Raw genomic sequence first — 25,197 nt, 5'->3', positions numbered from 1 at the left:
GAGGGAAGGGTGAGTCATCAGGGAAGCCATTCTACTCATCTCAGTACCCCACACAACCATGTTTTCCACCCCCATATTCCAGAGAGGTAAAAGCCATGTAGGCAGAGATTCCGATGGCCTCTGCCTATACCAGGTGCTCATGTCCACCAGCTCATCCTGGGTGTAGGGGCGGAGCATGGATTGCTCCACAACCTGGGTAGGGGACTGCTCCTCCCCCTGAGGAGCCTGTGGTTGTTTCATTTTTATTTTCTTAATTACAGTTGCCTGGGCCTTTAAAACAGGAGATGCTACCTCAGGCGGTGGCCTGGGTAGCAGATCCGCCAACAGCCCTACCCTCCTCTTCTCCCTCGGGCTCCTCCCCCAACTGCTCCTCCACCATTTCAGGGGCTGAAGGCTATACTCTTTCCTACCCCTCTCCACGGCCTCCTGCAATGCGGCTTTTCCTACTGTCCCCACTTGCCGCTAAGGAGTCTTCTCGGAGCATGACTTTCTTTTCAGTAACTGTCTCTCTTCTTTAATGGCATCCCATAGGGTTATCACCCAGCAACCCCAAGTGATGCTGAAGTGCATCTCTCTCCCCCTAAGTCCCTCTCTCTCCTCCCTAACCCTCTCCATAATCCTCTCTTTTTCCTGTATCTGGATGAAAAGAGACCCTACAGTGCCAGCCGCTACACAGCCCCCTAAGGTCTCCAAGCAGTCTTCCAACTCACCGAGGGCTAATTCTGCAGCTTCCGGTGTTTCCACCCTTCCGCAATTCTGGGGAAGGCCCACCCCTCTAGGAGGTACTTTAACCTAGACCAGTTCCCCACTAGGGGTCCCCAACTTGGAAGCCCCACAGCTGGGGGGATAGTAAGAGGTGAAGCCGCACTCTCTGTCACTGCATCCGCCGGGGCCTCCCCGCCATCCATCTGAGCAGTCCTCCCAAAGGTCGCACCCATTATGACAGATTTCGGGTTCAAGGCACCCTGCCGACTGTCGCCAGGTGTAAGTCCGGGGAAAGGAAATCCCGGGGCAAAACACCTATAAAAACTGAAATCAGTCAAAGGAAGAAATAAAGCTTAAAACCTGTTTATTGCTTACAAACTGCAGTCCAGCGCCCTCTCTCTTCCCTGCTCTGGAAGGAAGCAAGCCTGCTTCCTCCCCTTAACCTCTCAGGTTCAGACACTCCCTCAGTTGCCCAGGTAATTACCCACTAATATGGAGATGAACTTCTCTCCACCCCTGAGGATATGGAAATGCACTAAAGCGGGCGAGATACTCTGGAAATGTTACAATCTTACCCACCCACACCCAGGTATATTGGTCTTCATTCACAGTTCCTGAAAACACTACAGAGTCTTAAAGGTGAAACACGTATTTTGTGGAGTGAGTTTTGTTAGTGAAAGCCTTGGACCCCTCCCACCCAAGGGAAGGGGCTGGAGGCCGAATCAGCCAATGGCCAATAATTTAGTCAATTGTGACTATGCAATGAAGCCCTCACAAAATCCCCTAGGAACAGCTTTTTGCGTGCTCTCTCGCTGGCTCTGCTCTGCCTGATCGGTTGGATCCTTCTTAGTGGGAGAGCCGCTGCGCCAGGCCCCACGTTCCACGAGGACGGAAGCTCCCTTATTCGGGCCCTTGTCCTCTGTCTCTCTTCATTGGGCTGCTAACTTGTATCTTTTATGGTGTCCTTTATTAAATTGGTAAACATAAGTGTCCTACTGAGTTCTGTGAGCTGTGCTCTAGCAAATTAACGGGACCTAAGGGGGAGGTCGTGGGAACTTTCGGTCTGTAGTGGGTAGGTCAGAAGCACAGGGAACTGCCTGGGGCCTGCGACCGGCACCTGGAGTGGGGGTGGGGGAGAGCAGTCTCGTAGGACGGGGCCCTTCACCTGGGATTGGCCTGATGCTGTCTCCCGGCAGATAGCATTCAGAATTAAGTTCTCCAACACCCTGCTGATGTTCAAGAATTGCTTGGTGTTAGTATGTGTGGGAAGACCCCCCCTCCCACATACTTACACACATGGCAATTGGGTCTGCGAACCCGAATGAAGTTATACTACTATTACTGCTGTGTATAATACTGTTGTTATACATGTATGTAGGAGGAAAATAAACCATTACATTTGGTGTCTGATGAGTGGGAATCACAGAAGGTCACCCCCTGCTCCCATTGTCTACCCAGGAATGAAAGGTTTCTCCAATTGAACATCTAAATATAAGTTAACTGATTACTTTTTCTATTTTTTTTCACAGCTTTATTGATTATTGATATATATATATATTGCACATACTTAAAATGTACCATGTAATCTGTTTTCATTGGTTCTGTTCATAATCTCTGAGATTTTTAAAAACAGCTTTATGGAGTATAATGGATGAATAATAAACAGAAAGCATTCAACTTGGTAACCTGTGACACATCAGAACGCCTGTGAGCCCACCACCACAACAGAGGCAGTGAACACATCTGCCAGCCTGAAAAATTTCTTTGGTCATCCATCCCTTAAGCAACCACTCGGAAGGCCCACTTTAGTTTGCATCTTTTAGAATTTTAAAGAAACAGAATAATTCAGCATGTACAGCGGGTCTGCTGTGTTTTGCTCAGCCCCAAGCTCCTGAGATTCAGCTGTGTTGTAGCAAGGTCAGAACTTCAGTCATTTTCCTGGCTGTATAATATTCTATGGATGTGGCCACACCATGTTTCGATTATCCGCTGGCTGGTGGACAGGGGCAGGGATTGGGCACCTCTGCAGCCAAACTCTCAAATGCTAACACAGTTGACCTTTGAACAATGTAGGGGTTAGGGGCACTAACCCCCTGTGCAGCTGAAAATCCACATATAACTTTTGACTCCCTTAAGACTTAGCTACTAATAGCCAGGCTTGACTGGAAGTCTTGCTGATAACATCAAGTCGATGAACACATATGTTGTATGTATTATATACTGTATTCTTATAATAAAGATAAAACATTTTTTAAAATTGTCGCACATCTCCAAAATTTCTTCCAATATACTTATTGAAAAAAATCCATGCAAAAGTGAACCTGTGTGGTTCAAACCCGTGCTGTTCAATGGTCACCTGTGGTAGTAACAGTGAACATTCCTTGAGGATCTGCTACTTCCTAGGTGCCATTTTGCAGCGACTGAATGCCCTGAATCTTTCCACCCGCTGGGGCGGGCACTGTGGCTTCCACTGATGGATGCAGTACTAAAAATTGGAGAGGCCACATGCTGCCAGGGACCCCACAGGAGGCAGGTGGCCCAGCAGGGACCTAAGTCTGGCGCTGGCCCTCTTCCCTCGGTCTGTCATGGGTTCCCCTTAGGCCAAGTGAGGGAGGGGGTGGGTCTACCCTCATCCGCGTCCATCCTGTTTCACAGGAGAGGCAGTAGGGGGGGGCGGAACCAAGGGGCAGCACTGGCCTGTGGGCCTGCCTGCCTCTCTCTGTTTTCTGTCTGCTGCCTTGCATGCGGCAAATGCACACAAAATATGCATGGGTGGGTTTCCAAGGGCTTGGCTGTGTCCTTTCTTTCAAACCCATTTTCTTCTATTCCTTCCCCCGTCTAGTAACTGTTTTAGTTATCACCAGTTTGTTTTCCTGGAGAGGGAGGCTGCATCTGGTTCTAGAATCAGACTCCTGTTTGTCTCCACTTTTGGCCAATTCCCTGTGCTGTGTATGGGGGAGGACAGCAGTCCCTCACGGGCACAGAGCCCTCGTTTGACGCTGACAGCCTCTTCCCTTTCCTAATCATTTTTGTGTGTATACCCCCATAGATGTGCGTAGGGGGCCAGGGATGCGCCAGCAAGGAGCCCTTGAACCCACAGGAAGCCGAGGCCTTGCAAATTGGGGAAAGGAAGGCTTGAGCTGTCTTGACCCTGGGCCTTGGCAGGAAGCCGCACTGAGAAATGTCACCTGCCCAAAAGCAGAACCGGGTCCCAGCCTGCTTCTTGTGAGTTGGCTGTGGCAGCTCCCTGGGCGGGAATTGGACCTCCCTCCTCAAAGCACGGACAGACCATGGTCACGGGCCAAGGCAGGACTTTTCCTGAACCCGAGGCTGTGGATAATGACTTTCCAGAGCTGGTGGGTGAGACCCGGCCACTCAGGGCCACTGGCCCTGAGCTTGACAGGAGGCTATGGCAGGTCGGGCAGGCTGGACCACTTAGCTGGGGACCAGCCTTCTTGGTGTACTGGGTTGAACGGTGGCCCCTAGAAGATGTGTCCACCAGGAGCCTGTGACCTTATTTGGCAAAGGATCTTTGGAGATGTAATTAAGCAAAGGATCTAGACAATGGGATCATCCTTCATGATCTAGGTAGAGCGGAACCCCAAGGATAAATGTCCTATAAGATGGAGGAGGAAAACACAGGAAGACTTAGGGAAGGCCATGTGACAGCAGCAGCGGAGCTTGGGGTAATGCGACTACAAGCCAAGAAATGCCTGGGGCCCCCAGAAGCTGGAAGAGGCTAAGAAGGACCCTCCTCTAGAGCCCCAGAAGGGGGCACAGCCAAGCTGATACCTTGATTGCAGACTTCTGGCCTCCAGAATTACGAGAGTGTAAATTCTGTTGTTTAAGCTCCCTGGTTTGTGGGGTTTTTGTTAACAAATAGGGGCCATGTGGAGGGGAGAGCTTGGGTGACGACTCGGGGCAGTGGCCTCTGGGAGCAAAGGTTCTGGTGTCTGGCCTGTGGACTGCAGAGCCAGCCTGGGACCCAGGAAAATATGAGGGAGCCTCTTAGTGTCTGCTCTCCCAAGAGAGCCCCTCGAACTGCAGAAATAGTATAATTCTGTGTCCTCTGCCTAACAGGATACTCTGGGCATCTCTTGCTGGTCAGAGGCTCTGTGACATGGCAGACACAACTGGGCAGAATATGGAACCATGGGAGAAAAAAAAGGAGGGGGATGAGGGTTTTTATGGAGAAAAGGGAGAGGCCTGTGGTGCAGATGGGGGCTTTGCTCCAGGTGTCTCTGATTCACCAGGGCACATCCTGTGGGTGGGTGGCGCTACCCAGCCAGTGCTCGGGAGGAGTGGGGACCACTGGATGGCCAGTAGTGGGGCGGAGGGCACGGAATCACCAGCTTCTAAGTGCTCACGAGGGCTGAGGGCAGACCCGGCATTTACCAAGAGGCTCCTACCTACATCAATGCCTGTTGGAGTATGGGCAGCAGGTAAGTAGAAAGGAGTCAGACGCTGAAAGATTTGGGAAAATAACATTCTTGTTCATGTCCTCACTGTGAACCGTCAGTCGAAATGACTGTCAATCAGGTTTAGATGGACAGAAGATCCTATATACTTTGGAATCAGTCCCCAGTCCCTGGTCATACCTTTAGACTTTGCCTGCCCTCAAATGCCAGCACCTTCTCTCAACCTCCAAGAGCCTGTTGCTCAGGCCTCCCCATGACTAACATTCAGGGGTGCCCATCCTTCTGCTCTGAGTATCACCTGGAACCTTTCCAATCCATGGCCACCACAGACTCTCCTACCAGAATGTGGAGGTAGGGAGGGTTCCTTTGAGAAACCAGGCAGTAGACTGCCCTCAAATACTTATTTTTTTAACTTTGAGTTTTATTGGCTCATAAGATTTTTGGATATTTAAAAAATTACCCCAAACACTATGTAGTATCAAATCACAATTATTATTTTTTTAACCAATTGAAACTACCTAGACATACACCCTCCAGAGGAAAAAAAAAAATCCTACAGAACTGAATTCTGAAATGACATTATGATTTAAATACTGTGACCAAATAGGTAATTCCTTATCACATTAATTCACCTGCACCTGCTGGACACTCTCATAATCATAACCATTGTGCAGAGTACAGATGAACACAATTTCAATGTTACACATTTAGTTGAAGTAACTGCATCTCCACCTGGGGAACTCACATTTTTGGCACAAAATGTTGGTCTGGTTTTACTTCTACTGGACAACCAACTTCACAATCCAGTTACCACCTACCTAGTCCATCCATCTATCCAGGAATCCATCAGTCTACTACCCATCCACCCATGAATCTACCCATCTACCAATGAATCCATCCATATACCCATAAATCTACTCATCTACAAACAAATCCATCCACCCTTCCATGAATCCATCCACACACCCGTTAATCTATCCATCCATTGAGTCTATCTACCTTCCTTTCCTCCCTCCCTCTTACCCACCCACCAACTGACCCTCCCTTCAGTACTTCCTGGACAACTATCTCACTACCCAGCATCATGCCCCCTTCTGGCTAAAGGGGCACATGTTCGGCAAATGCCAGAGTCCACACTGACTCTGGCATTCCTAGATCCACTGAATTAGAAACCTCATGACTAGCTGGTATGTCCTTGCCTGTTCATGGCAAACCCTATCATGCTAGCACCTCTAGCTTATTGTGCTTCGTGGGCATCTGGGCCCAGGCTGCACGCCCTAAGGATGGGGGTATTCCCCCTGTCCATACACGTCCCACGTCGATCCACTGCTCGGACCTTCCCATCAATGGCATAAAATCACACTGGCTTCCCTGCACAGTTAACAGATGTTTTCATTTCAGTACTGAGCTTCCAGGCTGGCTCCCCCTTTGCAGGACACCCAGGACTCCAGACCATGGCTGGTGGCACACAGGGGTGTCTACCAACTCACCCTCTCACGATGCCGCTCTCTAGGTAGTTGACCTGGATGAATTTCCCAAATCGGCTGGAATTGTTGTTGTGGGCTGTTTTGGCATTCCCAAAAGCCTGTGAGGAAAACAAAAGCAGTTTTTCAGATCATGAGGATGAAACCTCTACATGCCTTGGCCCGGGGCCTTGGCGCGCCCTCCGAGCGACGCAGACACCTGCTCACTGGAGGTCACTTAGCGGCCCGTGTGAGCACTGGGAATGACAAAAGTGTGTAGCCCAGGTCCACCACAACATTCTTAACTCCTTTTTCTCCATGCAGGAGGGGCTCAAGTTTTAAGTCTTGGAAATTAAAAATGCCAACCATTGGAATTCTCCAGTTATAATCATTCATATAGCAAATTCTGGCCCATGGCCTAAATCTGGCCTGCTGCTTGTTTTAGTACTGCCTGCAAGCCTACAGTGCTTTTGACATTTGTAAATAGTTAAAAACCAAACCAAAACAAAACCCACCCATACAACCCAAAGAAGAGTACTATTTTCGACATATGAAAATTCTATTCACGTTTCAGTTTCCAGAAATTAATTTTTATTGGTACACGGCCAGGCATGCATCATCCATGGCTGTTTTTCTGCTGCAACAGCAGAGTAGCTGTGACAGAGACCGTCTGGCCTGCAAAGCTGAAAATATTTACTGTCTGGCCCTTTCCAGAAGGAGTTTGCCGGGCCCAGGGCTGACACAGGCTCCAGACTCCAGGAAGGCACCAGGCTGGGTGTCGGGGGGCAGATGTGGAGGCAGGTCCCACCCTGGGGGGTCCTGCAATTCCATGGGATGACAAGTGGGTTCACAGCAAACATTTTTTGGTTGGGGTAAAACTGGCATAACAGAAATATCACCATTTAAAAGGAAACAATGGAGTGGCATTTTGTGCATTCACAATGTTGTGCAACTATCACCTCTGTCTGGTTCCAGAACATTCCCATCACCCTAAAAGGAGACCCTGTCCCAGTTAGCAAGCACTCCCTTATCACTCCTCCCACTGATCTGCTGTCTGTCTGTATGGATTTGCCTGTTCTGGACATTTCATAAGAGTAGACTCATAGAATATGTGACCTTTTGTGTCTGCTTCCTTCACTAAGCATGATCATTTTGGGGTTCCTCTACATCATGATATGAATCAGGTCTTTATTCCCCAGCCACAGAGGAAAGTATGTATAGTGCACAGAGCCTGCGACTCAGTGAGGTCCCCCTCTGGGGTGTCCTATGTGACCACCTCCCAGATTAAGACAGAGAACACCCTCCGTCAGGTTTCCAGGGTATCCCCTTCCCATGAGGTGCACACTGCCCCCAAGGGGTGAACAGATGGAGAGAAGGTGTGATGGAGCCTTGCAGGAAGGGTAGGGAAGGTGCCGGGGCTGGGGGTTCGCTGTCTCAGGGAGAGGGGGCCAGCAGATAGCACGGGGGTGGGGCTGCACAGATGTGGGGAGAAGGGCAGAGCTGGTCACAAAGCCTGCAGGCCATCCATCCAGCCCCTGGGGCCCTAGGCGCAGGGGACACGGTGACATGAGGGTGGGAGGGGATGCCCCAGTCACACACAGAAAAGAGAGCATGGCAGAGGGAGCAGGAAGCAGGGTATCAGGCTGATGATGTTCCAGTTTGAGAAGGCTGAGCCGTGGGGAATGCTGGGTAGGCAGCAGGGCAAAGATAGCAAGGCTGCTGCCAAGGTCAGGAGGGGTGCGGGTGATAAGGGCAGCGTAGGGAGAGGCTGCCAGGCTTCCAGGGAAGTCAGGAACAGTGAGACAGGCTGACCCTGAGAGAGGCTGGGGGTTTCTGGGGGCCTCATTCCACAGGGGGATCACTGATTGGAGCTTCTGGTGTGACAGCCTGAAGGCAGAAGCCCCATAAAAATGTGTCTGCTGGTAGAAGGCCTGGGACACCTCCTCAGAGACCAGATCTGTTCAGCATAGCTTGCCACCAGGACGTCGGGGGCCTGGCTGATGGGGTCACAGGAAGAGCAACTTCCTGCCTGTCCGGGCTGATTGGGTCACTGGACAAGTGGCTTCCTGCCCCACTGCCCCCGGGTGCTCCAGATGCCCGGGGAGGGCCTCCCTGTGAACCTGAGCCGACTGCTGAGTCACCAAACAAGCGTGATGACCAAGGAGGGGACCTGGAGGGGCGACCTGGCCCCAAATTGCACAGGGGGTTCTGCTCAGGGCGAGGTGGCAGATGGGGGCTTTGGGGGTATGTCTCCACAGGGCCTTGTGAAGGTGGGGCATTCCAAGGGAAGCACCAGACATGGAGCCTGCTGGCCTCCTCTCTGCAGCTGCCTCCCAGGACCTGTCCATCGGTCTACCTGCTGGGGCTAGAAAATGTCTTCAGAGGGTTGGATTCGAACAGGGGCTTGCCAGCCATTGGGAACCCTAATGCACATGACAGCTGTTGGCCAGCAGCTGCGCAACCATCAGCTGGGGCCCGGTCTGGGTCCACGTGCTCTCCCAAGCATCCACAAAGCCCAGAGTGGGGGTCCCAGCTCTGGCACTGCTGACATCGGGAGCATGACTTCCGTGCTACAGGGTGTTGATGGACACCCTTGGCCACCTGCCAGCTGCCCTTAGCATCTGGGACGAGCAAAAATGTCCCCAGAGATGGCTGAACCTCCCCGGTTGAGAAGTGCTGCTATATACAAATAAAGCCAAAGGGTTTACGGGGCTCCCTGAGCCCTTTCTCCTGTTGCACACACACTGGGGTAGCTGAGGGGTCCTTTGGGGAAGAAAACTGTCTTCCAGGTCTAATCTCCAGTTTCCTCCCAGTTTAGCCTCAGAACCGTGTTTTTTGTCTAAAGTGAAGCGTACGGACTCTTGAGGACCTGCTCTGGGGAAGAGCAGATGGGAGAGCCCTCTGGATCCTTCTTTCCTTCCATGATCATGAGACCCTGTGGGGAGGCCCTGGAGCTAAGCGCAGCCTCTCCTCACCCCACCCCCCACTTGAAGCTAAAATGAACTCCTGAGAGCAGAGGGCAGAGTGATGCCAGGCCCAGTGTGGGCCCCTCCATGGGCAGCTCTCTGTGCTGGGGGCCCTGAAGCTCCCCAGGGCAGGTCTGCCCCAGAGGCGGTCCCTTCTTAACTCAGGACAAGTCTCCCTGGAGATTGCCAAGGCAACAGTGGGACCAGCACCATGGGGACCACAAGGGGCAAACCCTGCAGGATTTGGGGGTCTGGCGGCCCTGTGGGGCCCTGGCTTTGGACTGGTTGTGGGGGGGTGGGGTGGCCGCAGTGACCTCACGTGTCTGGTATGCGGTCTTAGCACACTGTGACATTTCAAAGCCAATCTAAAAATATCCGGTTGGTGCTATTATATGTACGAGAAGGAGGAAATGCTGGCCTGGCAGCCAGGGCAGCTACAGCCTCGGAGCACAAGGGTGGCTGGTGTGCTCTGGTACCACTTGGGGTCAGAGCTGACTGGAGGGAGGAAGCGGGGCCCAGGTGCCACAACGATGCAGTGCAACCTGGCACTGGCTAGGAAGGCTGTATGCTAACCCTGTGTTCCCGCCAGGCCCCAAAACCCATAGCGCTGGCAAGATGCTATGTGAGAAAGGCCTCTGCTTGCTTGGAAACACTTTTTCCCTTTTATGACATAAAGTCCACATTTCTAGTATAATCATACACTTTGAAAAAAATACACAGACTCACATTAAAAGTTTACCCAGCAGAAGGGAAAAAAAACTATAAAGATATGACCCTACAATTCAGACCCCCGTAGTCGTGGTTTCTATGTAAAACTGACGAAGCAGAAGCGTCCTCCCCGCTGCCCTGCCGGACAGGGACAGAGCCGGCCTGGGCTCAGGGGAACACTGTGTGCCCAGCAGGCCACCTCCCACCCTGCCAGAGATGATGAGGCTGGGGGCCCTCTGACCACCTCCCAACTCTCCTTGTCTTTGAGGTTCTTTTGGGACATTCAAAAAGGCTTCTTAAATTGGGGACATCAGGCTGAGCTTCTCACTTAGCCAGGAATTTCTAGAAGGTGCGTTATCTTCCTGAACCGGATGTCTCTGCTCCCGGCTGGAATGCACAGTAAATGATTTAGGGAGAATGGTAATGACTTTGTCACGGAGTATCCCATGGTGAGTTGCCAGTACTGAGCCAGGCGCGACATGGGGCTCTTACTTTTGCTTGCACTGCTCTCAGGGACAGACATGCTGCCCCCATTTCAAATGAGGAAACCTAGGTGCAGAGGTCAGCCAGCACCGCCCCCCTAAAGTCCATGAACAGGCAGGTAGCTGATGCAGTCCTGAACCCAGCACCCCCACTTCCAGCCCACACCCTGCCTGCCCACCCCTTGGTCCCCACAGCCTGGGCCCTTTTGGGGTGCCTCAAGCCAGGCAGGTGGATTCCTGAGTCCTCTAGCTCATCTCCCTAGAACACCAAACAAGCTTTGAGACAGATCACATTAGGCAAATGGCATTTTGCTTTCAGATCTTAAAACCTGAAAGGCCCGTGGAATGGACTCACAAAGGCAAATGTGCTTGCCTGTTCCTGTGTTGACAGGTGAGCCTGAGATGGGGTTCCCCTGGAGGGAAATCCCCCAGTATTGCCACGCAAGGTGGCCATCCTAGCCAGGCTGCGGTGGTGGGACGTGGGGCAACTCCACTGCCCCCAGATTGACCTGCAGCCGTCATTTTTCAGAGGTAAGTTCTGAGTTGTTCCCGTGGCTTTGTCTTGGTTGCAGGATTGGCCCTGTTTATCTGATCTTCTAGCCAAGGGGACCTCACTTCTCAAGTGTTTGCGGTGCTTTTCACATGTGGTCTCATTCATTCATTCACTTACTCATTTGTTCACTCACTTGACAGCCACTTCTTGATAGGCTGCTGAATGCCTGGCACTGTTCTGGCCTCAGAGTCGCCTTTCTGGTTGGGGCTCTGATGGGGACACCCTGCACCTCTGCCTGGCCATGGCTTGGGTGTCACCAACCATCCAGGAAGGGTGGGCCAGCCCTCTCTCTGCAATGCCACCTCTGGGTGAAGCCCCTGGCCCCCCAAGACCACGAGCTGTGCAGGACTCCTGGATCTCTCGTGTCTGGTCAAGACTGGACGTGGAGTTGGAGGAGTGACTGGTGTTGCAGGGAGAGGTTGTTATTGGTAAAAGAAATCATTCAGCATTTGTTAGGCCACAATGAAGCGTGAAGATGGGCTGGAAGAGGAACACTGTCTCCCCCTTGTCGGCCTTCAGGAGCCTTCTCATTCCAGTCGCAGGTAGGGGTGGAGACCTAGAAGCCTGTGCTGGCACATTGCCCTCACTGCTTGGAACCAGTTACTTTGCTCCCAAGTGTTCTCCATTTCTGCCTGAAACAGTGCGTGGCCCACGCCTACTGACAGGCTGTGCCCATCGGGGCCACAGACGCCAGTCAGACCTGGTAGGAGGAGGCTGGAGGCCAGGTCCCGGGGCCTGCATGGAGCCCAGAAACTCCACGGGCAGAGTCCTGCCCTGGTGGCCCAGGTCCTGAGGAGCCTGCAGGGTCTGCTGCTGTGTCTGAGTAAACAGACCTGGAGCATCCAGTGGAGCCGGGGGCTTTCCTGCGTGGAAATGCCGGAGAAACCCCCCAGGGCCTGTGTGAGGTGGAGGGCTATTTCTGGCAAGGAGCCCAGTAGAAAAGCCTGAGTCTGCAGGGGATTCCAGTGGGTCCTTCCAGGGAAAGTGGGGGAGGCCCAAGGCCACCGTTAGCTGCATCACTTGGGGCAAATTATAGTTCACTGGGTTTCAGATTCATCTCCTGTGAAACGAGGGAAAAAATCCCCTGCCTACCCAGGTTTGAGGATAAAATGAGATTGAATAAGGGACTGGCAAACTTGTACTGCCAAGGGTCAGATAATATTTTAGGCCCTGTCCTCAAGAGCCAACTTTGCCCCTGTAGTGTGCAGTGGTCAAAGATGGTCTGTGCAAGTACGAACTTGGCCACGTGGAGGACACCCTTCTGATGCCCAGCGGTGGGGGCAGGCCTGCAAGGTGATCTCCACTGGGTTCAGCACACTACGGCCAGCCACCCGTTTCTGTATGACCTGCAGGCTAAGGATGGTTTGACATTTTTAAATGCTTGAGAAGAAAAATGAAGAGTATTTCACAAAGCATGAAACTGATACAAAATTCAGCTTTCAGTGTCTGCGAGTAAAGTTGTATTGGCGTGCTGCCACGTCTGCGTATGTGTGTCCTGTGTCTGTGTTCGGGCTGTTCCTTGCAGAGTTGAGGGGTCCTGATGGGGATAGGCCCAGCAGAAAATACCAACCCTGGGATTCTTTATAGGAAAAGTGCCCTGGCCACTGTTCTAGGGGCTCTCAGTTAAACACCCCTGTGGGTAAAATTGTAATATTTCCAGAATATCTCGCCTGGCTTTAGTACATCTGCATATCAATAGGCATTCAGAGGTGAAAAGAAGTATGGCTTTAGTGCTTTGCATCATTCCTCAGGGGTGGAGAAGTTCATCTCCGCATCAGTGGGTAATTACCTGGGCAAAGGAGGGCTTATCTGTACCTGAGAGGGGAGGGGAGGGGAGGGCCGATTTTGCTGCTGCTGGGGCAGGAGAGAGAGATGGCCTGGGACTGCAGTTTGTGAGCAATAAACAGATTTTAAACTTTATTTCTCCCTTTGACTGATTTCAGTTTTGAGAGATATTTTGCCCTGGGATTTCCTTTCCCAGGACTTACAGCCCCCTTCTCCCAAAGGGGGCCAGGGCAGCCCTGGGGCTGGGAGAAGGCTCTGACACACAGACACGTGGTGGCTGAGCATGAGACCTGTCCTGTGTTGCCCAGGCTGGCTGTCTCCCTCTAGGGCACAGTGGGAACCCAAAGAAGCAGGATGTGGAAGCACAGAGGGGGGCCCATTTGGCATGGGCTCGGGGCTCACAGGCCCTATGGGGCTGGGTGAGAAGAAAGAGAGAAGCCTGCTCTCTGGGCACTGGGAGCAGAGGAGCAGGAGATGGGAGAAGAGAAAAGCACAGCTGACTTGCTTTCTGTGAAACTGCTGTCCAGGGAGCCGGCAGACGGAACACCAGGGGTGGGAGGGAAGATGCCAGGTGGGGACAAGCACGACTCTGGGAAAATCACGGCGGCGATGGTTTTGAGAGGCAGTGGTGGACCGGGAAATGAGGCATGCAGGGCAATCCTGCCCAGCCACTCAGGTGGCAGCTGCAGGCGGCCTGGTGGACCTCTGAGTGCCAGGCAGGAAGTGGAGGAATGACCCCTAACCTCGTGGCTCCCCAAAGCAAAGATGAGGAAGTGGAGGCCTTCCAGCACCCAGCTTTCACCTGGCTTCTGTCCTCTTCCTGTTGCCCATGGGGCTGGGTGCACTGGGCAGGCCCTCGACAGACAGCCGCTGCAAGAATGGATGGGTGAAGGGCAGGCAATATGCAGAGAGCCCAGCGACAAAGACATGTGGCAGTCATCCCGCCTCTGTGCCCCAGTCTGTAACAGGTTCTGTCACTCTTCTCTAGAATGGCACCAGTTGACGGCCATGGATACTCAGAGAGCCCAGAAAATGCAGTAAGGGCTGGAGGGCCACAGTGAGGCCCTTTGAAAGGGGCAAATCCCTGCCAAGTGCCAAAGTTTCACGGCAAACAGCGCGGGGGTGTGGGTAGGGAATCTTAAAAAAAGAAAAAAAAAGAAAACCGAATGTGAAGAAGCTATTTTACCTCGTTTCACAAAATTTTGGCTGAGGATGTAAGGAAACCACGTGCTAGGTCAGAGAGAATAAAGAAGATCCAGTTTTGATGGGGAGGGTCTTGCTTAGTTTTTATTGCACCAAAAATTTGAGGAATTCATCAAGATCCCTGGGGGCTCATCTTATCCATTTGACATAGATGAGTCTCTCTGGGGTTTACTTAGATTTCCGAGTTAATGTGCAAAATTAATACTTACTTTCATTTGCAAGTATTTATAAAGTGTTTATGACTATGAATTGTCCTCTCATGACTGCCTTAAATGCGTCCCATGGATTCTGATAATGTATAGTTTTGGTCACTGGTTTTTAGAAAACCTGTAGTTGTTGGTTTATAGATTCCCCCTTCAATCAAGTGTTGTTCAATAGAGGGTTAGTTTTCTTTTTTAAAAAATTTCCATTTTAGAAGGGTCTTTAAAAAGATTAATTTCCAGTTTTAATGCACTGTTAAGAGTGCTGCTTATAATATTTCTACTTTTGAAAGTACTGTATACTTTTATCTGTGACCTGATACAGGAATGAGTTTTGCTACCATTCCATGAATTCTTAAGAAGGTTTATTCTCATATCAGAGTGAAGGGTTTGCAATTTGCCTAAAGACAGGTCTGGGTGTTTCAAATATCCTTGCTTATGCACTCTCCACTCAACTAGCCATGTGCTATTGTGTTTGTATCTATTTCTCTTGGTATCTTTTATGATTCCCACTTTGTAAAGGCAGCAGCTGTGTTGTTTGGTGCACGGATATTGACCATTATACCTTAAGTGCCAGCTGAGGCATTTGGCACTAATGATGAATCTTCTTCGTCACATGGAATGTTCGGAAATCTGAGCTCTACCTTCTCCACGTTGGGATTGCAGCTCTGCTCTATCCTATTTCTATGTGCCCACTACATCTGCGCCCGTCCCTTTATTTTATTTTTATTTATTTTTTATTTTGGTATCATTAATCTATAATTACATGAAGAACATTATGTTTACTAGGCTCCCCCCTTCACCAAGTCCCCCCCACATACCCGTTCACAGTCACTGTCCATCTGCGTAGTAAGATGCTGTAAAATCACTACTTGTCTTCTCTGTGTTGCACAGCCCTCCCCGTGCCCCCACCACACTATACATGCTAATCGTAATGCCCCCTTTCTTTTTCCCCACCCTTATCCCTCCCTTCCCACCCATCCTCCCCAATCCCTTTCCCTTTGGTAACTGTTAGTCCTTTCTTGGGTTCTGTGATTCTGCTGCTGTTTTGTTCCTTCAGTTTTCCTTTGTTCTTATACTCCACATATGAGTGAAATCATTTGGTACTTGTCTTTCTCCACCTGGCTTATTTCACTGAGCATAATACCCTCTAGCTCCATCCATGTTGTTGCGAATGGTAGGATCTGTTTTTTTCTTATGGCTGAGTAATATTCCATTGTGTATATGCACCACATCTTCTTTATCCATTCATCTACTGATGGACACTTAGGTTGCTTCCATATCTTGGCTATTGTAAATAGTGCAGTGATAAACATAGGGGTGCATCTGTCTTTTTGAAACTGGACTCCTGCATTCTTAGAGTAAATTCCTAGAAGTGGAATTCCTGGGTCAAATGGTATTTCTATTTTGAGCATTCTGAGGAACCTCCATACTGCTTTCCACAATGGTTGAACTAATTTACATTCCCACCAGCAGTGTAGGAGGGTTCCCCTTTCTCCACAACCTCGCCAACATTTGTTGGTGTTTGTCTTTTCGATGACGGTGATCCTTACTGGTGTGAGGTGATATCTCACTGTGGTTTTAATTTGCATTTCTCTGATGACAAGCGATGTGGAGCATCTTTTCATGTGTCTGTTGGCCATCTGAATTTCTTCTTTAGAGAACTGTCTATTCAGCTCCTCTGCCCATTTTTTAATTGGATTATTTGTTTTTTGTTTGTTGAGGTGTGTGAGCTCTTTATATATTTTGGATGTCAATCCTTTATCGGATCTGTCATTTATGAATATATTCTCCCATACTGTAGGATACCTTCTTGTTCTATTGATGGTGTCCTTTGCTGTACAGAAGCTTTTCAGCTTGATATAGTCCCACTTGTTCATTTTTGCTTTTGTTTCCCTTGCCCAGGGAGATATGTTCATGAAGAAGTCACTCATGTTTATGTCTAAGAGATTTTTGCCTATGTTCTTTTCTAAGAGTTTTATGGTCTCATGACTTACATTCAAGTCTTTGATCCATTTCAAATTTACTTTTGTGTATGGGGTTAGACAGTGATACAGTTTCACTCTCTTACATGTAGCTGTCCAGTTTTGCCAGCACCATCTGTTGAAGAGACTGTCATTTCCCCATTGTATGTCCATGGCTCCTTTATCATATATTAATTGGACATATATGTTTGGGTAAATGTTTGGAGTCTCTATTCTGTTCCAGTGGTCTGTGGCTCTGTTCTTGTGCCAGTATCAAATTGTCTTGATTACTATGGCTTCGTAGTAGACCTTAAAGTTGGGGAGCGAGATCCCCTACTTTATTCTTCCTTCTCAGGATTGCTTTGGCTATTCGGGGTCTTTGGTGGTTCCACATGAATTTTTGAACTATTTGTTCCAGTTCATTGAAGAATGTTGTTGGTTATTTGATAGGGATTGCATCGAATCAGTATATTGCTTTGGGCAGGATGGCCATTTTGACAATATTAATTCTTCCTAGCCAGGAGCATGAGATGAGTTTCCATTTGTTAGTGTCCTCTTTAATTTCTCTTAAGAGTGTCTTGTAGTTTTCAGGGTGTAGGTCTTTCACTTCCTTGGTTAGGTTTATTCCTAGGTATTTTATTCTTTTTGATGCTATTGTGAATGGAATTGTTTTCCTGATTTCTCTTTCTATTAGTTCATTATTAGTGTATAGGAAAGCCACAGATTTCTGTGTGTTAATTTTGTATCCTGCAACTTTGCTGAATTCTAATATTAGTTCTAGTAGTTTTGGAGTGGAGTCTTTTGGGTTTTTTATGTACAATATCATGTCATCTTCAAATAGTGACAGTTTGACTTCTTCTTTACCAGTCTGGATTCCTTGTATTTCTTTGTTTTGTCTAATTGCCGTGGCTAGGACCTCCAGTACTATGTTGAATAACAGTGGGGAGAGTGGGCATCCCTGTCTTGTTCCCGATCTCAGAGGAAAAAGCTTTCACCCTCTCGCTGTTCAGTATGATGTTGGCTGTGGGTTTATCATATATGGCCTTTATTATGTTGAGGTACTTGCCCTCTATGCCCATTTTGTTGAGAGTTTTTATCATGAATGGATGTTGAATTTTGTCAAATGCTTTTTCAGCATCTATGGAGATGATCATGTGGTTTTTGTCCTTCTTTTTGTTGATGTGGTGGATGATGTTGATGGATTTCCGAATCGTGTACCATCCTTGCATCCCTGGGATGAATCCCACTTGGTCATGCTGTATGATCCTTTTGATGTATTTTTGAATTCAGTTTGCTAATATTTTGTTGAGTATTTTTGCATTTACGTTCATCAGGGATATTGGTCTGTAGTTTTCTTTTTTGGTGGGGTCTTTGCCTGGTTTTGGTATGGGTGATGTTGGCTTCATAGAATGAGTTTGGGAGTATTTCCTCCTCTTCTATTTTTTGGAAAACTTTAAGGAGAATGGGTATTATGTTTTCTCTGTATGTCTGATAAAATTCCGAGGTAAATCCATCTGGCCCGGGGGTTTTGTTCTTGGGTAGTTTTTTGATTACTGATTCAATTTCGTTGCTGGTAATTGGTCTGTTTAGATTTTCTGTTTCTTTCTGGGTCAGTCTTGGAAGGTTGTATTTTTCTAGGAAGTTGTCCATTTCTCCTAGGTTTTCCAGCTTGTTAGCATATAGGTTTTCATAGTATTCTCTAATAATTCTTTGTATTTCTGTGGGGTCCATCGTGATTTTTCCTTTCTCGTTTCTGATTCTGTTGTTGTGTGTTGACTCTTTTTCTCTTAATAAGTCTGGCTAGAGGCTTATCTATTTTGTTTATTTTCTCAAAGAACCAGCTCTTGGTTTCATTGATTTTTTTCTATTGTTTTATTCTTCTCAATTTTATTTATTTCTTCTCTGGTCTTTATTATGTCCCTCCTTCTGCTGACCTTAGGCCTCATTTGTTCTTCTTTTTCCAATTTCTATAATTGCCTGTCCCTTTATTTTTAGCTTCCTGAACCACTTTGGTCTAGGTGTGTCTCATTCATAATGCAAGGAGTTGATCTTTGCTTTGTGAGCTAAGCTGAGAATCCTCTCTTTGTAATAAGTGGATTGCACCCACTTAAACTGAGCAGTGCAATGGACTTGTTCCTCCTGAAGCTCAGGCTTCCATCACGAGCTCTCCCTTACCTGCTATTTGTGGGTGTGGCTGAAGGACTGGGTCGCTTTTGATGACTTCCTGAAGCCCTGCACCCTTTGCAATATTTCTCAAGCTCACTTTGCAACTGATTTGTGTTGTGTTTGTGTGGTAGGATGCATTTGGGAGAGAGGACCTACTGGGGCTGGTGCACTGACTGGAAGGAGCCATGCTTAGCCTGAGCTGAGAGGGGAGTGTGAGTTGGGGGCTCATTCTGTTAAGTGGGAGGCTCATGATGGGAGGTTTCATCTTGGGATGTTTGCTTCCTTACACAATCCCTAAATTGCTAGGACTCTGCTGCTGCTGCTGAGAACAGCAAGGACTTTTGGCACTTTCTATGCACCCAACACCAGAGTATTTGCATGCTTGAGGAAAGATGAGCTCCCTGGGGTGGGCTGGAGGGAGAGTCTGTGGTCTGTAGAGTATTCCTCCACCCTCTGGCAGGCAGTAAAGCCCTCTTCACATCCCTGGGGAGGGGGCTACCTTTTGGGTACCCATGGGCCCACCCTCCATACCTGGGGTGAGCAAACCTGTCATCCTGGGTTCCTCTACTTAGAGCAGTAGGGGAAGGAGAATCAGAATTGCCAAATTTGTCTACCCTTACCCCACATTGAGTCACCACTACCTTGCAGCTCTGGGGGTTGGGGTGAGACAGAGAAAAGGTTGAAAACCCAAATATAGGCTGTAAAGATACAGAGCCTTGGGTCTCATCCTAGACCTGCAGAATTTCTGGAAAAACCAGGATATAAATTCTTAAACCAGAGCCCAAGGGGTTCTTCTAATTCCTGGAAGGGTGAGAACTATTGCTCTAGGGTTTATTAGGAGAATGAAGTATCCTTGGAGAAATAAAGCAAGAGGATGTGAACTTACACTCTTTCCTCTTTATTGAGCATTTGGAGTAGAAGTGTGGATAGTCAAGGGAGGGATGAAACAAAGGTTTGAGTTCAGAATACTTAAGTTTAATCAGACTGCTTTCCTAACGCTTGGCCCCAAGAGATGAGAAGCTTTCATAGTGTAGGGCTATGCTAAGACTGACCACTCCCCATCCACACTACAACTCCAGACGGGTCCAACCCCTGCCCCACAACCAGGTCCCTGTGATGACACCAGAACAGGCACAGGAGAAGAAATCACTGCAGAAAGCCTCTCCCAGCTTTGAATCCTTACATCCCTGAGAAGCAAAGGTTTGTCTGGGAAACTGAGTTCAGTGGCTTGCCCCAAGCCCTGGCAAGGGGCTGTGCTGTGTCCTGACATTGGCCAGGCTGGAGAGCCCACGCTCTGGATACCACTCTAGCTGCTGGATGTCTTCACCTGCACACCCCAGTGGGGCCACTGTGGCAGGAGCCCGGGCAGTGGTGGGAATCATTTCAGAGGAAGAAATAGCAGGATATGACGACAGCAAGCATGCGGGGGGATGGAGGAACGCACCAAAGGCTGTGGGTGATGGGCCTACCTAACCAAAATGGGGAAGTGGGAGGGCGGAAGGACATGGTGTCAAAGTTCAGTCTGCCATGACCTTACCTGTCTGAGATTTGCTTTTAATGCCTCGCTGGGGGTGGGAACTTGTCTAAGTTGGGGGTCCACAAACCACGTCACACCCCCTGGGCCTTGGCTTGACACTTTTAGAGCAGGAAAGTTGAAAGAATACTGCAGTGAATTCCTGCGCACCTTGCACTTGGTTTCCCCTATTGTTAACATTACAGTGGCACAACTGCCACAAACCATAAATTAACAAACCGACATTGATTGAGACATTATTAGTAACTAAGTTCACATTTTATTTGAATGTTTTCCATTTTTCCTGATGTCCTTTTTCTGTTTCAGGATCCCACTGAGGATCTTGCATCTTCTTGGAAGTCCCCACTCGGGTTTCTTAGACTTTGTCTTTGAGACCTTGACAGCTTTGAGAAGGATGGGCCTGGTATTTGGTAGAATGTATTTCAATCTGAGTCTGTCTGATGCTTCTTTCCCACTACCCCTTTTTTAAAACAAAGTTTTACTGGCACATAGCCCCACCATTCATTTATGTATTGTCAGTGTCTGCTTTTGCTCTGTGAGGGCAGTATTAAGTATTTGAGACAGACACTGCGTGGCCCTAACACCTGGAAATGATGGCTCTCTGGCCCTTGAAAGATGCAGTTGGCAGAACTCTGGTCTGAGCTATTGCATAAAGACAGCTTGGTCCAGGATACACATACCCTGGGAACGGCTGTTACCAACTCACTCTGACCAATTCGATCACCACTCAACAATGTTGACATTTCAGCAATTAGCCCTACAAGTGTTCTAAGTGGGTTCTCTGGGTGGAGGAGTGGGTTGGATCAAACACTTCCGAGCCACTTGCTGTCCTTGTTTCAGAAATCCTGTCAAAGGGTTTGGGGGCGTTCCTTAGGGACAGGGCTCAGGTCTGACCCTGAATCAGTCGCACTGCTGGATCAGGGGCTTGTGTGGGGCTCCAGGAGATGGTGGAGCTGAGGTGGGCCTGGGGCCACCAAAGAGGCCAGGGTCCACAGCTCTGGGGCAGCCTGGCTCCTGTCTGCTAATAAAGCATGCCTGCCGAGATCTGGTCTGGGACTTGCATTCATTGGAACACTCTAGGTGTGGATGGCAGCAAGATGAAGGGCTAGGGGAAGGAATCCGAGAAGGGGCCGTGGCAGCTCCAGCTGTGCCAAAGAGCACGCTGCATTTCCATTTTAATTGTGCTGAAGCTCATTTACATAAAATTCACCATTTTAACCATTTTAATGTACAATTCACTGGCAGCTGGTATGTTCACTGTGTTGTGCAACCATCACCTCTATCTAGTTCCAGAACATTCTCATCACCCCAAAGAGAGACCCCAACCCCATGGGCAGTCACTCCTCTTCCCCCTCCCCCAGCCCCTGGCAACCACTGATCTGCTTTCTGTGTCTATGAATGTGCCTGTGCTGGACATTTCATAAGGTGTGACCACAAAATATGTGGTCTTCTGTGTCTGGCTTCTCTCACTCAGGTTTCGAGGCCTGTCCACACTGTAGTGTATCACGGCCTCTTTCCTTTGTACGGCCCTGACTAGGGGTAGTAGAAACCACAGCCTGCCTGCCATGGTGGGTCACTCTGTCTTCCTTTTGGGTCTGGGAGAGTTGTGGCTGGTGCTGACCTGAGCCCAGGAAGACCACTGGATATCCACACTATCGGGGCAAAGTGACCCGCCACCTTTTATTTGGGTGGATGCAATCACAAAGAGATTCTCTTGGCAACTAGCCCACATCCTTAGGCGCTCTAAGTTCATTAACATAACAAAGACACCCTCATCATTCTATTCAGCAACCAGAAGCCCGGGGCACAGGCCTGTGGCCTCTCTCCTGGCGTTTCCTTTTTCTTTGTGGGGCAGCTCCAGAATGGGTGTGGAAGCCTGCCCAAACACAGGAGGCTGCCCAGAGCTCCCCATGGGGCACCCCCCTACCTGGGTGTCACCGAAACCTCATCTCAGCACTCATTCCCTCTCTGCTCTTCTTCCGTAGCTGACACCTGGAGCTACTGAACTAGACTGGTTTGCTGTAAGAAATAAACACTCAGAGCCTCAGGGTGTGGGGTGGTGGAAGCCACACCGTGTGCTGGCCCTCTGCCATGACCCTGCTAGGCAGAGATCTCTCCCTGACTCTCTCAGCAGACCTCGGGGTGGGACTCAGCTAGATGATGGGGACAAGAACATTCCAGATTGAGGGTGTAGCATGTGCAAAGGCCCTGGGGCAGGAGAGATCAGGAGTCAGAGCTGAGAGATTACTTACTGCAGGTCACAGAGTGGGTAGATGGCTGAGCTGGACTGCCTGGTCCCATTCCCAGCTTCCTGGCTGGAGGCAGCTCTTGGCTCAGAGGTCCTGCAGGTAGTAAATTCTGGTGGAAGTAGCACAGTCACAGGCTGAGTAGGAGCCTGTCCAGGCACTCTGGAAGAACTGGGGATGTAACCTTTGGGACTGCGAGTTCTTGTCACCTTCCCTCTGCCCCTCCCCACAATCTCCAAGGCATTCACACCTCCCAGTGACCAGCTCTGTCCAGGTGGTGGTTCCAGGTTCTACACAGCTCCCTGCTGACTCTGTCAGGAGCCCCAGGCTAGATTTTCAACTGCCCATCCTCAACATTCCTAAACCAGCACAGGTTTCTAGGCCTCAGCACTGCTGGCACTTGGGGCCAGATCATTCTTTGCAGAGGGGGCTGCCCTGTGCATCTTAGAACACTGAGCAGCATCCCCCTACCAGATGCCAGTCTCTAGATGTTGCCTGTGGGCAGAACTGCTGTTGGCGGAGAACAGAGCTGTAGACTCAGTTAAAAAATTAGTTGCCCTGCTGTGCAACACAGTGAAGACAAGTAGGATTCTACAGCATCTTACTATGCTAATGGACAGTGACTGTACTGGGGTGTGTGTGGGGGACTTGGTGAAGGGGGTAGCCTAGTAAACATAATGTTCTTCATGTAATTGTAGATTAATGATAACAACAACAACAAAAAACTAGTTGCCCTGGAGCTCCCTATAGAACCCTGTAAATTCTCACAAGTTGCCTTAGAGGGTGATAATACTGTCCAGTGTCTCCCAGGAGCCCGCTTCCTGGAACACTCTGGCTCAGGCACCTGGCCATTGCCAGCTGGTGCCATTCTCCCCTCCATCAAGGAGGAGCTGGTCAGCAACCAGAAGCCCGGGGCACAGGGTTAGGTAGCAGTTGGGTAAGTGACTGCAAGCCTCAGGCTCGATCCCTCTGCCTTTCCCCAGACATGCCACCTCTGGGGTGTCAGGTAACTGAGGTTTTGCGGAGCCTGTTCTCAGGCACTGGCTCTGGCTGGTGGGTAACAGACTGACACAGAGGAAACTTCAGCGGACAGCTCCCTAGTGACACTGGGCATGGGTCCCTGGGGCGGCTCCATCCTGGATAATTGCTCAGAAACAAATCAGCCCCCAGGCCCTGTGGTCGCTCAGTGCTCGGCCATGTCCCTGCCCCTAACAGTGAGGCAGGTGCAGCTGACGGACAGACAGTCAGACCAATGCCCAGTACCTAGAACTTTCAGAAAGGGCAGCGGCTGTGGGAGGGGGTGCCCCGGGCCCCACTCCATGTTTTGCCTTGCAATCAACTCATTCCGCAACTTCCAAGGAGGCCTTGCTAGGTGCTTAAAATATACCCCATAATTTCACTTTCCTCTGAGATGTAGTGTTCCCAAAAATGTAACTTCCCCCTTTGGCTGTTGCAAAGCGTCAGGGTTCTGCGCCTTTTTGTAGGCAGCAGGCCAGAAAGGCAGCCTGGTGGGTGTGCAGGGTCCAGGATGGGCAGAGTGGTGGGGGGCTGCCCCTTCCCAGGGGCCCCTGGATACCTGGATCCTCTCTGTACCCATATGGACACCCTCTTGTCCTATGAGGCCCCCATCGTCTGGCTCCCCTCTCTGGTGGAATTATCCCCCAGCTGTGAGCTCCAATGCATCCTCCTGGGAACACATCCAACACCATGGACGCCAGCTTCCTCTAGGGGTGCTGTGGCCCTGGGTACATACTTCCCATCAGGCCCTGTCTGCTCCACCGTGTTTACATTGCCTCTCCCAGCAGCTCATGGAGGATCCAGGGGTTGGTGAGAGGGTATCCAGGTGACACTGGGGTCTCACTCAGTGCCCTCATCTCACTGTGCCCCAAGGAGACCGTGCTGTCCTGCAGGCAGGATGCAGGGGGCCTCAGGACCCAGAGTGTGGCTGGAAACCCACTGAGGGCACTCCGTGAGGATATAAGGCGGGATGGGGTCCCACGGCTCCTGCCACCCTCAGCCAGAGCTCAAACACCCTAGCTGTGAAAATACTCCAGCTGGGTGACACAGAGCAGGTGAGCACTCCAGATGGTGAGAGAGCCCCCCACAGAGCTGCAAGGTGGGGGCTGGCCCTGCTGGACTTCATCAGACTACGGCATGGCTGTACCTGAGTCCTCTTCTCCCAATCCCTCCAAACTGCTTTAAGACCCTGTGGTTCTGACACCGTCCTGACTGTGGGTTTTCTCCTACCCACCAACAACTCTCTGACACCAACTGGGTGTCAACTCAATTCTGACCCTTTCTACCTAGAGAAAGTGTCACGTCCCACATGCTCAGGACTCAGTCCCCCAAGACCACCCTTTGCATCAGATGCAAACTACAAGCCAAGGTCATCACCAGTGCTTCCGCTTTGACTGATTTGCTACAGTGGCTCACAGAACTTGGGATCAGAGCTTCCTCACTTGATTTTTGGTTTATTATTAAAGGATGTAACTTGGGAATAGACAGATGGAAGAGATGCGTAGGGCAAGGTGTGGGGAAGAGACCGGAGCTTCTGTGCCCTGAGCACACCATTTCCCCCATCTCCACCTATTCACCAACCCGGAAGCTCTCTGAATGCCTTCCTTTTAGGTTTTTACAGAGGGATTCTTTACACAGGCATGATGAAGTCACTGGCCATTGGGGACAACTGAACCACTACCCCTCTCCCTTCCCCTGAGGTCAGTGGGGTAGGATCGGAATTCTACCCCTCCAATCACAAAGAGATTCTCTTGGCAAGTAGCCCACATCCTTAGGCGCTCTAAGTT

At 49.9% G+C, this 25,197-nt stretch overlaps 1 protein-coding gene across 9 annotated transcripts in view; it reads right to left on the bottom strand.

Annotated features, from left to right (window-relative positions):
* MYO9B (myosin IXB) overlaps nt 1-25,197 on the bottom strand; it is a 96,554-nt gene that overhangs the window by 45,875 nt on the left and 25,482 nt on the right. For all 9 annotated transcript variants that reach the window (XM_073219940.1, XM_073219943.1, XM_073219942.1 and 6 more), the window contains exon 3: nt 6,614-6,708. In XM_073219940.1, coding sequence (XP_073076041.1) covers nt 6,614-6,708 — 95 coding nt within the window. The remainder of the gene's footprint in view (nt 1-6,613; nt 6,709-25,197) is intronic.

The sequence above is a fragment of the Manis javanica genome, chromosome 13, assembly GCF_040802235.1.
Source record: "Manis javanica isolate MJ-LG chromosome 13, MJ_LKY, whole genome shotgun sequence".
Classification (NCBI taxonomy): domain Eukaryota; kingdom Metazoa; phylum Chordata; class Mammalia; order Pholidota; family Manidae; genus Manis; species Manis javanica.
The sequence above is the reverse complement of the archived record's forward strand: the minus strand, read 5'-3'. Positions and strand labels throughout refer to the sequence as shown.